General features: G+C 55.4%; 1 protein-coding gene and 1 long non-coding RNA gene across 2 annotated transcripts in view; one reads left to right on the top strand and one right to left on the bottom strand.

Moving 5' to 3' along the window:
* Positions 1-12,928, bottom strand: part of LOC135564837 (uncharacterized) — a 349,184-nt gene that overhangs the window by 19,862 nt on the left and 316,394 nt on the right. The gene's annotated exons all lie outside the window — the stretch shown is intronic.
* The window catches only part of LOC135564974 (trinucleotide repeat-containing gene 18 protein-like), a 138,120-nt gene continuing 137,750 nt past the window's right edge, over positions 12,559-12,928 (top strand). Inside the window, 2 exon segments of the mRNA XM_065011048.1 lie at positions 12,559-12,562; positions 12,665-12,787. Coding sequence (XP_064867120.1) covers positions 12,559-12,562; positions 12,665-12,787 — 127 coding nt within the window.

Raw genomic sequence — 12,928 nt, 5'->3', positions numbered from 1 at the left:
TAGGGTGTGATCATTAGTCAGACTCTTGTTGTTCTAGGGGTGTGATCATTAGACTCTTGTCTGCTCTTGTTGTTCTAGGGTGTGATCATTAGTCCAGACTCTTGTCTGCATCTAGCTGTTCTAGGGTGTGATCATTAGTCTAGACTCTTGTCTGCATCTAGCTGTTCTAGGGTGTGATCATTAGTCTAGACTCTTGACTGCATCTAGCTGTTCTATGGTGTGATCATTAGTCCAGACTCTTGCCTGCATCTAGCTGTTCTAGGGTGTGATCATTAGTCCAGACTCTTGCCTCTATCTAGCTGTTCTAGGGTGAGGTCATTAGTCCAGACTCTTGTCTGCATCTAGCTGTTCTAGGGTGTGATCATTAGTCCAGACTCTTGCCTCTATCTAGCTGTTCTAGGGTGTGGTCATTAGTCCAGGCTCTTGTCTGCATCTAGCTGTTCTAGGGTGAGGTCATTAGTCCAGACTCTTGCCTGCATCTAGCTGTTCTAGGGTGTGATCATTAGTCCAGGACTCTTGCCTGCATCTAGCTGTTCTAGGGTGTGATCATTAGTCCAGACTCTTGCCTGCATCTAGCTGTTCTAGGGTGTGATCATTAGTCTAGACTCTTGTCTGCATCTAGCTGTTCTAGGGTGTGATCATAATGTCCAGACTCTTGCCTGCATCTAGCTGTTCTAGGGTGTGATCATTAGTCCAGACTCTTGCCTGCATCTAGCTATTCTAGGGTGTGATTAGTCCAGACTCTTGCCTGCATCTAGCTTTTCTAGGGTGTGATTAGTCCAGACTCTTGCCTGCATCTAGCTGTTCTAGGGTGTGATCATTAGTCCAGACTCTTGACTGCATCTAGCTGTTCTAGGGTGTGATCATTAGTCCAGACTCTTGCCTCTATCTAGCTGTTCTAGGGTGTGATCATTAGTCCAGACTCTTGCCTGCATCTAGCTGTTCTAGGGTGTGATCATTAGTCCAGACTCTTGCCTGCATCTAGCTGTTCTAGGGTGTGATCATTAGTCCAGACTCTTGTCTGCATCTAGCTGTTCTAGGGTGTGATCATTAGTCCAGACTCTTGCTTGCATCTAGCTTTTCTAGGGTGTGATTAGTCCAGACTCTTGCCTGCATCTAGCTGTTCTAGAGTGTGATCATTAGTCCAGACTCTTGCCTGCATCTAGCTGTTCTAGGGTGTGATCATTAGTCCAGACTCTTGCCTGCATCTAGCTGTTCTAGGGTGTGGTCATTAGTCCGGACTCTTGCCTGCATCTAGCTGTTCTAGGGTGTGATCATAATGTCCAAACATTTGCAAACAAGAGTTTCAAATCTTCGTACCATAACCGCTGCACACAGTCAACATCGTTATCAATGTCACCATATTTTTTAAATTTTTATTTTACCTTTATTTAACTAGGCAAGTCAGTTAAGCACTTCTTATTTTCAATGACGGCCTAGGAACAGTGGGTTAACTGCCTGTTCAGGGGCAGAACGACAGATTCGTACCTTGTCAGCTCGGTGGTTTGAACTCGCAACCTTCCGGTTACTAGTCCAACGCTCTAACCACTAGGCTACCCTGCCTAGTGGTTAGAGCGTAGTTAAACATTGCTCCCTAGAACTAATGAGAACTAATGAGTTAGTATAATAATACAACGGAATATAGCTCTGCAGAGATTCTCAAGTGGAATAAATTAATTTGTTCATAACTATTCAACTAATGTCTCTCTCTCTCTCTTTGAGTCAACTACTTACCCACATTGTAATGCATTGCAGTGCTAGCTAGCTGTAGTTTTATTGCATTCAGTACTAGATTCATTCTCTGATCTTTTGATTAGGTGGACGACATGTCAGTTCTGTGGCGCTACCTTGCAGAGTGCTGTTGAGGCTACTGTAGACCTTCAACTGACGCTACCTTGCAGAGTGCTGTTGAGGCTACTGTAGACCTTCAACTGACGCTACCTTGCAGAGTGCTGTTGAGGCTACTGTAGACCTTCAACTGACGCTACCTTGCAGAGTGCTGTTGAGGCTACTGTAGACCGTCAACTGACGCTACCTTGCAGAGTGCTGTTGAGGCTACTGTAGACCTTCAACTGGCGCTACCTTGCAGAGTGCTGTTGAGGCTACTGTAGACCTTCAACTGGCGCTACCTTGCAGAGTGCTGTTAAGGCTACTGTAGACCTTCAACTGGCGCTACCTTGCAGAGTGCTGTTGAGGCTACTGTAGACCTTCAACTGGCGCTACCTTGCAGAGTGCTGTTGAGGCTACTGTAGACCTTCAACTGACGCTACCTTGCAGAGTGCTGTTGAGGCTACTGTAGACCTTCAACTGACGCTACCTTGCAGAGTGCTGTTGAGGCTACTGTAGACCTTCAACTGGCGCTACCTTGCAGAGTGCTGTTGAGGCTACTGTAGACCTTCAACTGACGCTACCTTGCAGAGTGCTGTTGAGGCTACTGTAGACCTTCAACTGGCGCTACCTTGCAGAGTGCTGTTGAGGCTACTGTAGACCTGGCGCTACCTTGCAGAGTGCTGTTGAGGCTACTGTAGACCTGACGCTACCTTGCAGAGTGCTGTTGAGGCTACTGTAGACCTGACGCTACCTTGCAGAGTGCTGTTGAGGCTACTGTAGACCTTCAACTGACGCTACCTTGCAGAGTGCTGTTGAGGCTACTGTAGACCTTCAACTGGCGCTACCTTGCAGAGTGCTGTTGAGGCTACTGTAGACCTGGCGCTACCTTGCAGAGTGCTGTTGAGGCTACTGTAGACCTGACGCTACCTTGCAGAGTGCTGTTGAGGCTACTGTAGACCTGACGCTACCTTGCAGAGTGCTGTTGAGGCTACTGTAGACCTTCAACTGACGCTACCTTGCAGAGTGCTGTTGAGGCTACTGTAGACCTTCAACTGACGCTACCTTGCAGAGTGCTGTTGAGGCTACTGTAGACCTGACGCTACCTTGCAGAGTGCTGTTGAGGCTACTGTAGACCTGACGCTACCTTGCAGAGTGCTGTTGAGGCTACTGTAGACCTGACGCTACCTTGCAGAGTGCTGTTGAGGCTACTGTAGACCTTCTTTAAAAACAGTTAACAGTTAATTAAAAACAGTTAACAGTTAATTAAAAACAGTTAACAGTTCATTAAAAACAGTTAACAGTTCATTAAAAACAGTTAACAGTTCATTAAAAACAGTTAACAGTTCATTAAAAACAGTTAACGGTTCATTAAAAACAGTTAACAGTTCATTAAAAACAGTTAACAGTTCATTAAAAACAGTTAACAGTTCATTAAAAACAGTTAACAGTTCATTAAAAACAGTTAACAGTTAATTAAAAACAGTTCATTAAAAACAGTTAACAGTTCATTAAAAACAGTTAACAGTTAAAAAACAGTTCATTAAAACAGTTCATTAAAAACAGTTAACAGTTCATTAAAAACAGTTAACAGTTCATTAAAAACAGTTCATTAAAAACAGTTAACAGTTCATTAAAAACAGTTAACAGTTCATTAAAAACAGTTAACAGTTCATTAAAAACAGTTAACAGTTCATTAAAAACAGTTAACAGTTCATTAAAAACAGTTAACAGTTCATTAAAAACAGTTCATTAAAAACAGTTAACAGTTCATTAAAAACAGTTAACAGTTCATTAAAAACACAGTTCATTAAAAACAGTTCATTAAAAACAGTTCATTAAAAACAGTTAACAGTTCATTAAAAACAGTTCATTAAAAACAGTTAACAGTTCATTAAAAACAGTTAACAGTTCATTAAAAACAGTTAACAGTTCATTAAAAACAGTTAACAGTTCATTAAAAACAGTTAACAGTTCATTAAAAACAGTTAACAGTTCATTAAAAACAGTTAACAGTTCATTAAAAACAGTTAACGGTTAATTAAAAACAGTTAACGGTTCATTAAAAACAGTTAACGGTTCATTAAAAACAGTTAACGGTTCATTAAAAACAGTTAACGGTTCATTAAAAACAGTTAACGGTTCATTAAAAACAGTTAACAGTTCATTAAAAACAGTTAACAGTTCATTAAAAACAGTTATTTGGTGACGTGAATATAATTTCTGAACTTAAAAAAAAAAACGTGTTTCATTATTTTCTATTTTTCTGAAATTCACCGAGTAGGATGGTCTTAGGAGCTACTCTACTGGTTTACACACCTAATGTCTCTCTCTCTCTTTGAGTCAACTACTTACCACATTTTAATGCATTGCTACTCTACTGGTTTACACACCTACTAGGGCGCTTGTGGTTGGAGCAGGTCTGAATTTGTCTTTAGAGTCATTAATACACCTGTTTGTGTGTGTGTGTGTGTGTGTGTTCCAGTTTAGGATGTGTTGGTTCTGAGTGGTGTGTTATTTAGAGAACTGGCTGTGTGTGTGTGTGTGTGTGTGTGTGTGTGTTCCAGTTTAGGATGTGTTTGGTTCTGAGTGGTGTGTTATTTAGAGAACTGTGTGTGTGTGTGTGTGTGTGTGTGTGTGTGTGTGTGTGTTCCAGTTTAGGATGTGTTGGTTCTGAGTGGTGTGTTATTTAGAGAACTGGCTGTGTGTGTGTGTTTGTTTAGAGAACTGGCTGTGTGTGTGTGTGTGTGTTTGTTTAGAGACCTAGCTGTGTGTCATTTAGATTGCTGGGTGTGCACAGATTTACAAAGCACATGGGTGTGTGAGAGACCGGTTTAATACAGTGATTTACAAAGCACAGGGGTGTGTGTGTGAGACCGGTTTAATACACTGATTTACAAAGCACAGGGGTGTGTGTGTGTGTGTGTGTGTGTGTGTGTGTGAGACCGGTTTAATACACTGATTTAGCTGCAGGAAGACTTGGGGAAACACGTCTCCACATTCCTCAGGGGACCACAGATCACCATCAGACAGACACACACACGCGCACGCACGCACACACACACACACTGACACACACACTAACCCCGAGGCTGGCTGCGTCGTCTTTAGGGGTTCAAAAGGTCAACTAGTTGGTGACCTGTACAGTGTGAGGTGTTAAATGGAACTGTGTTTTGTGCCCATGAGACACCCTCGGAGAGTAGGCTCAGGACCTTTACCCTCGGAGAGTAGGCTCAGGACCTTTACCCTCGGAGAGTAGGCTCAGGACCTTTACCCTTGGAGAGTGGGCTCAGGACCTTTACCCTCGCAGAGTAGGCTCAGGACCTTTACCCTCGGAGAGTAGGCTCAGGGCCTTTACCCTCGGAGAGTGGGCTCAGGGCCTTTACCCTCGGAGAGTAGGCTCAGGGCCTTTACCCTCGGAGAGTGGGCTCAGGGCCTTTACCCTCGGAGAGTGGGCTCAGGGCCTTTACCCTCGGAGAGTGGGCTCAGGGCCTTTACCCTCGGAGAGTGGGCTCAGGGCCTTTACCCTCAGAGAGTGGGCTCAGGGCCTTTACCCTCGGAGAGTGGGCTCAGGGCCTTTACCCTCGGAGAGTGGGCTCAGGGCCTTTACCCTCGGAGAGTGGGCTCAGGGCCTTTACCCTCGGAGAGTGGGCTCAGGGCCTTTACCCTCGGAGAGTGGGCTCAGGGCCTTTACCCTCGGAGAGTGGGCTCAGGGCCTTTACCCTCGGAGAGTGGGCTCAGGGCCTTTACCCTCGGAGAGTGGGCTCAGGGCCTTTACCCTCGGAGAGTGGGCTCAGGGCCTTTACCCTCGGAGAGTGGGCTCAGGGCCGCGGGGCCTTTACCCTCGGAGAGTAGGCTCAGGGCCGCGGGGTTTTAGCCTCGGAGAGTAGGCTCAGGGCCGCGGGGTTTTAGCCTCGGAGAGTAGGGGCCGCGGGGCCTTTACCCTCGGAGAGTGGGCTCAGGACCTTTACCCTCGGAGAGTAGGCTCAGGACCTTTACCCTCGGAGATTAGGCTCAGGACCTTTACCCTCGGAGAGTGGGCTCAGGACAGTTACCCTCGGAGAGTAGGCTCAGGACCTTTACCCTCGGAGAGTAGGCTCAGGACCTTTACCCTCGGAGAGTAGGCTCTGGACCGTTACCCTCGGAGAGTGGGCTCAGGGCCGCGGGGCCTTTACCCTCGCAGAGTAGGCTCAGGACCGCGGGGCCTTTACCCTCGCAGAGTAGGCTCAGGACCGCGGGGCCTTTACCCTCGCAGAGTAGGCTCAGGACCGCGGGGCCTTTACCCTCGCAGAGTAGGCTCAGGACCGCGGGGCCTTTACCCTCAGAGAGTAGGCTCAGGACCTTTACCCTCAGAGAGTAGGCTCAGGGCCGCGGGGCCTTTACCCTCGGAGAGTAGGCTCAGGGCCGCGGGGTTTTAGCCTCGGAGAGTAGGCTCAGGGCCGCGGGGTTTTAGCCTCGGAGAGTAGGGGCCGCGGGGCCTTTACCCTCGGAGAGTGGGCTCAGGACCTTTACCCTCGGAGAGTAGGCTCAGGACCTTTACCCTCGGAGATTAGGCTCAGGACCTTTACCCTCAGAGAGTGGGCTCAGGACAGTTACCCTCGGAGAGTAGGCTCAGGACCTTTACCCTCGGAGAGTAGGCTCAGGACCTTTACCCTCGGAGAGTGGGCTCAGGACCTTTACCCTCGGAGAGTAGGCTCTGGACCGTTACCCTCGGAGAGTGGGCTCAGGGCCGCGGGGCCTTTACCCTCGCAGAGTAGGCTCAGGACCGCGGGGTCTTTACCCTCGCAGAGTAGGCTCAGGACCGCGGGGCCTTTACCCTCGCAGAGTAGGCTCAGGACCGCGGGGCCTTTACCCTCGCAGAGTAGGCTCAGGACCGCGGGGCCTTTACCCTCGCAGAGTAGGCTCAGGACCGCGGGGCCTTTACCCTCAGAGAGTAGGCTCAGGACCTTTACCCTCAGAGAGTAGGCTCAGGGCCGCGGGGCCTTTACCCTCGGAGAGTAGGCTCAGGGCCGCGGGGTTTTAGCCTCGGAGAGTAGGCTCAGGGCCGCGGGGTTTTAGCCTCGGAGAGTAGGGGCCGCGGGGCCTTTACCCTCGGAGAGTGGGCTCAGGACCTTTACCCTCGGAGAGTAGGCTCAGGACCTTTACCCTCGGAGATTAGGCTCAGGACCTTTACCCTCAGAGAGTGGGCTCAGGACAGTTACCCTCGGAGAGTAGGCTCAGGACCTTTACCCTCGGAGAGTAGGCTCAGGACCTTTACCCTCGGAGAGTAGGCTCAGGACCTTTACCCTCGGAGAGTAGGCTCTGGACCGTTACCCTCGGAGAGTGGGCTCAGGGCCGCGGGGCCTTTACCCTCGCAGAGTAGGCTCAGGACCGCGGGGTCTTTACCCTCGCAGAGTAGGCTCAGAACCGCGGGGCCTTTACCCTCGCAGAGTAGGCTCAGGACCGCGGGGCCTTTACCCTCGCAGAGTAGGCTCAGGACCGCGGGGCCTTTACCCTCAGAGAGTAGGCTCAGGACCTTTACCCTCAGAGAGTAGGCTCAGGACCGCGGGGCCTTTACCCTCAGAGAGTAGGCTCTGGACCGTTACCCTCGGAGAGTAGGCTCAGGATCTTTACCCTCGGAGAGTAGGCTCAGGACCTTTACCCTCAGAGAGTAGGCTCAGGGCCTTTACCCTCAGAGAGTGGGCTCAGGGCCGCCGGGCCTTTACCCTCGCAGAGTAGGCTCAGGGCCGAGGGGTTTTTACCCTCGGAGAGTGGGCTCAGGACCGCGGGGCCTTTACCCTCGGAGAGTAGGCTCAGGGCCGCGGGGCGTCTACCCTCAGAGTAGGCTCAGGGCTGCGGGATTTTAGCCTCGGAGAGTAGGCTCAGGGCCGCGGGGCCTTTACCCTCGGAGAGTAAGCTCAGGGCCTTTACCCTCGGAGAGTAGGCTCAGGGCCTTTACCCTCGGAGAGTAGGCTCAGGACCTTTACCCTCGGAGAGTGGGCTCAGGGCCTTTACCCTCGGAGAGTAGGCTCAGGGCCTTTACCCTCGGAGAGTAGGCTCAGGGCCTTTACCCTCGGAGAGTGGGCTCAGGGCCTTTACCCTCGGAGAGTAGGCTCAGGGCCTTTACCCTCGGAGAGTAGGCTCAGGGCCTTTACCCTCGGAGAGTCGGCTCAGGGCCTTTACCCTCGGAGAGTCGGCTCAGGGCCTTTACCCTCGGAGAGTAGGCTCAGGGCTTTTACCCTCGGAGAGTGGGCTCAGGGCCGCGGGGTTTTAGCCTCGGAGAGTAGGCTCAGGGCCGTGGGGTTTTAGCCTCGGAGAGTGGGCTCAGGGCCGCGGGGCGTCTACCCTCGGAGAGTGGGCTCAGTGCCGCAGGGCGTCTACCCTCGGAGAGTGGGCTCAGGGCCGCGGGGCGTCTACCCTCGGAGAGTGGGCTCAGGGCCGAGGGGCGTCTACCCTGCAGAGTGGGCTCAGGGCCGCGGGGTTTTAGCCTCGGAGAGTGGGCTCAGGGCCGCGGGGCATCTACCCTCGCAGAGTGGGCTCAGGGCCGCGGGGTTTTAGCCTCGGAGAGTAGGCTCAGGGCCGCGGGGTGTCTACCCTCGGAGAGTGGGCTCAGGGCCTTTACCCTCGGAGAGTGGGCTCAGGGCCGCGGGGCTTTTACCCTCGGAGAGTGGTCTCAGGGCCTTTACCCTCGGAGAGTGGGCTCAGGGCCGCGGGGCTTTTACCCTCGGAGAGTGGTCTCAGGGCCTTTACCCTCGGAGAGTGGTCTCAGGGCCTTTACCCTCGGAGAGTGGGCTCAGGGCCTTTACCCTCGGAGAGTGGGCTCAGGGCCTTTACCCTCGGAGAGTGGGCTCAGGGCCGCGGGGCCTTTACCCTTGGAGAGTGGGCTCAGGGCCGCGGGGCCTTTACCCTCGGAGAGTAGGCTCAGGACCGCGGGGCTTTTACCCTCGGAGAGTAGGCTCAGGGCCGCAGGGTTTTAGCCTCGGAGAGTAGGCTCAGGGCCTTTACCCTCGGAGAGTGGGCTCAGGGCCGCGGTGCTTTTACCCTCGGAGAGTAGGCTCAGGGCCGCTGGGTTTTAGCCTCGGAGAGTAGGCTCAGGGCCTTTACCCTCGGAGAGTGGGCTCAGGGCCGCGGGGCTTTTACCCTCGGAGAGTGGGCTCAGGGCCGCGGGGCTTTTACCCTCGGAGAGTGGGCTCAGGGCCGCGGGGCTTTTACCCTCGGAGAGTGGGCTCAGGGCCTTTACCCTCGGAGAGGGCTCAGGGCCGCGGGGCTTTACCCTCGGAGAGTGGGCTCAGGGCCGCGGGGCTTTACCCTCGGAGAGTGGGCTCAGGGCCGCGGGGCTTTTACCCCTCGGAGAGTGGGCTCAGGGCCGCGGGGCTTTTACCCTCGGAGAGTGGGCTCAGGGCCGCGGGGCCTTTACCCTCGGAGAGTGGGCTCAGGGCCTTTACCCTCGGAGAGTGGGCTCAGGGCCTTTACCCTCGGAGAGTGGGCTCAGGCCTTTACCCTCGGAGAGTGGGCTCAGGCCTTTACCCTCGGAGAGTGGGCTCAGGGCCTTTACCCTCGGAGAGTGGGCTCAGGGCCTTTACCCTCGGAGAGTGGGCTCAGGGCCTTTACCCTCGGAGAGTGGGCTCAGGGCCTTTACCCTCGGAGAGTGGGCTCAGGGCCTTTACCCTCGGAGAGTGGGCTCAGGGCCTTTACCCTCGGAGAGTGGGCTCAGGGCCTTTACCCTCGCAGAGTGGGCTCAGGGCCTTTACCCCTCGGAGAGTGGGCTCAGGACCTTACCCTCGGAGAGTGGGCTCAGGGCCTTTACCCTCGGAGAGTGGGCTCAGGGCCTTTACCCTCGGAGAGTGGGCTCAGGCCTTTACCCTCGGAGAGTGGGCTCAGGGCCTTTACCCTCGGAGAGTGGGCTCAGGGCTTTTACCCTCGGAGAGTGGGCTCAGGGCCTTTACCCTCGGAGAGTGGGCTCAGGGCCTTTACCCTCGGAGAGTGGGCTCAGGACCTTTACCCTCGGAGAGTGGGCTCAGGGCCTTTACCCTCGGAGAGTGGGCTCAGGGCCTTTACCCTCGGAGAGTGGGCTCAGGGCCTTTACCCTCGGAGAGTGGGCTCCGGGCCTTTACCCTCGGAGAGTGGGCTCAGGCCTTTACCCTCGGAGAGTGGGCTCAGGGCCTTTACCCTCGGAGAGTGGGCTCAGGGCCTTTACCCTCGGAGAGTGGGCTCAGGGCCTTTACCCTCGGAGAGGGGCTCAGGACCTTTACCCTCGGAGAGTGGGCTCAGGACCTTTACCCTCGGAGAGTGGGCTCAGGGCCTTTACCCTCGGAGAGTGGGCTCAGGGCCTTTACCCCTCGGAGAGTGGGCTCAGGGCCTTTACCCTCGGAGAGTGGGCTCAGGCCTTTACCCTCGGAGAGTGGGCTCAGGGCCTTTACCCTCGGAGAGTGGGCTCAGGGCCTTTACCCTCGGAGAGTGGGCTCAGGGCCTTTACCCTCGGAGAGTGGGCTCAGGGCCTTTACCCTCGGAGAGTGGGCTCAGGGCCTTTACCCTCGGAGAGTGGGCTCAGGGCCTTTACCCTCGGAGAGTGGGCTCAGGGCCTTTACCCTCGGAGAGTGGGCTCAGGGCCTTTACCCTCGGAGAGTGGGCTCAGGGCCTTTACCCTCGGAGAGTGGGCTCAGGGCCTTTACCCTCGGAGAGTGGTCTCAGGGCCTTTACCCTCGGAGAGTGGTCTCAGGGCCTTTACCCTCGGAGAGTGGTCTCAGGGCCTTTACCCTCGGAGAGTGGGCTCAGGGCCTTTACCCTCGGAGAGTGGGCTCAGGGCCTTTACCCTCGGAGAGTGGGCTCAGGGCCTTTACCCTCGGAGAGTGGGCTCAGGGCCGCGGGGCCTTTACCCTCGGAGAGTGGGCTCAGGGCCGCGGGGCCTTTACCCTCGGAGAGTAGGCTCAGGACCGCGGGGCTTTTACCCTCGGAGAGTAGGCTCAGGGCCGCGGGGCTTTTACCCTCGGAGAGTAGGCTCAGGGCCGCAGGGTTTTAGCCTCGGAGAGTAGGCTCAGGGCCTTTACCCTCGGAGAGTGGGCTCAGGGCCGCGGTGCTTTTACCCTCGGAGAGTAGGCTCAGGGCCGCTGGGTTTTAGCCTCGGAGAGTAGGCTCAGGGCCTTTACCCTCGGAGAGTGGGCTCAGGGCCGCGGGGCTTTTACCCTCGGAGAGTGGGCTCAGGGCCGCGGGGCTTTTACCCTCGGAGAGTGGGCTCAGGGCCGCGGGGCTTTTACCCTCGGAGAGTGGGCTCAGGGCCTTTACCCTCGGAGAGTGGGCTCAGGGCCGCGGGGCTTTTACCCTCGGAGAGTGGGCTCAGGGCCGCGTAGCTTTTACCCTCGGAGAGTGGGCTCAGGGCCGCGGGGCTTTTACCCTCGGAGAGTGGGCTCAGGGCCGCGGGGCTTTTACCCTCGGAGAGTGGGCTCAGGGCCGCGGGGCCTTTACCCTCGGAGAGTGGGCTCAGGGCCTTTACCCTCGGAGAGTGGGCTCAGGGCCTTTACCCTCGGAGAGTGGGCTCAGGGCCTTTACCCTCGGAGAGTGGGCTCAGGGCCTTTACCCTCGGAGAGTGGGCTCAGGGCCTTTACCCTCGGAGAGTGGGCTCAGGGCCTTTACCCTCGGAGAGTGGGCTCAGGGCCTTTACCCTCGGAGAGTGGGCTCAGGGCCTTTACCCTCGGAGAGTGGGCTCAGGGCCTTTACCCTCGGAGAGTGGGCTCAGGGCCTTTACCCTCGGAGAGTGGGCTCAGGCCTTTACCCTCGGAGAGTGGGCTCAGGGCCTTTACCCTCGGAGAGTGGGCTCAGGGCCTTTACCCTCGGAGAGTGGGCTCAGGCCTTTACCTCGGAGAGTGGGCTCAGGGCCTTTACCTCGGAGAGTGGGCTCAGGGCCTTTACCCTCGGAGAGTGGGCTCAGGGCCTTTACCCTCGGAGAGTGGGCTCAGGGCCTTTACCCTCGGAGAGTGGGCTCAGGGCCTTTACCCTCGGAGAGTGGGCTCAGGGCCTTTACCCCTCGGAGAGGGCTCAGTGGGCTGGGCTCAGGGCCTTTACCCTCGGAGAGTGGGCTCAGGGCCTTTACCCTCGGAGAGTGGGCTCAGGGCCTTTACCCTCGGAGAGTGGGCTCAGGGCCTTTACCCTCGGAGAGTGGGCTCAGGCCTTTACCCTCGGAGAGTGGGCTCAGGGCCCTTTACCCCTCGGAGTGGGCTCAGGGCCTTTACCCTCGGAGAGTGGGCTCAGGGCCTTTACCCTCGGAGAGTGGGCTCAGGGCCTTTACCCTCGGAGAGTGGGCTCAGGGCCTTTACCCTCGGAGAGTGGGCTCAGGGCCTTTACCCTCGGAGAGTGGGCTCAGGGCCTTTACCCTCGGAGAGTGGGCTCAGGGCCTTTACCCCTCGGAGAGTGGGCTCAGGGCCTTTACCCTCGGAGAGTGGGCTCAGGGCCTTTACCCTCGGAGAGTGGGCTCAGGGCCTTTACCCTCGGAGAGTGGGCTCAGGGCCTCGGAGAGTGGGCTCAGGCCTTTACCCTCGGAGAGTGGGCTCAGGGCCTTTACCCTCGGAGAGTGGGCTCAGGGCCTTTACCCTCGGAGAGGGCTGGGCTCCCTCGGGCCTTTACCCTCGGAGAGTGGGCTCAGGGCCGCGGGGCTTTTTTCTCCTGTTTTTGTCCTTTTTAGTGTTTTGATCTTGTTCAGCCTCTGGGATGGGTGTGATGATGTCATAATGGGTCGACCTCTAGTGTGATGATGTCATAATGGGTCGACCTCTAGTGTGATGATGTCAGTCTGTATTGACTACTTTGTGTGTCCGTGTGTCTCGTCTCAATAAAGCTTCAAAGTCTCCGTATCTCACCCCTCCAGGTGATGCCTTCCCAGCAGCCTCCAGTCCCTTCCTGCCTGGCTATTCCGGCCCCTCCCCCCTAACCTCTGACCCAGCCTACAGATCACCCAATCAGATGGCTCAGCTCTGGGCCGCCCACGAAGGTAACGGACTGTTATAGACTGTCCTTCGTGTTCTGTCAGTGTTCTATCTGCGTCCCTATCTGCCCGCTTCACTACTGTCCCCTCTCTCTCCTCCTCCTGTCCCCTCTCCTCCTCTGTCCTCTCTCTCTCCTCCTGTCCTCT

Source organism: Oncorhynchus nerka, linkage group LG26 (genome assembly GCF_034236695.1).
Source record: "Oncorhynchus nerka isolate Pitt River linkage group LG26, Oner_Uvic_2.0, whole genome shotgun sequence".
In the NCBI taxonomy this organism is placed as follows: Eukaryota; Metazoa; Chordata; class Actinopteri; order Salmoniformes; family Salmonidae; genus Oncorhynchus; species Oncorhynchus nerka.
This window is presented reverse-complemented; position numbering and strand designations above follow the sequence as displayed.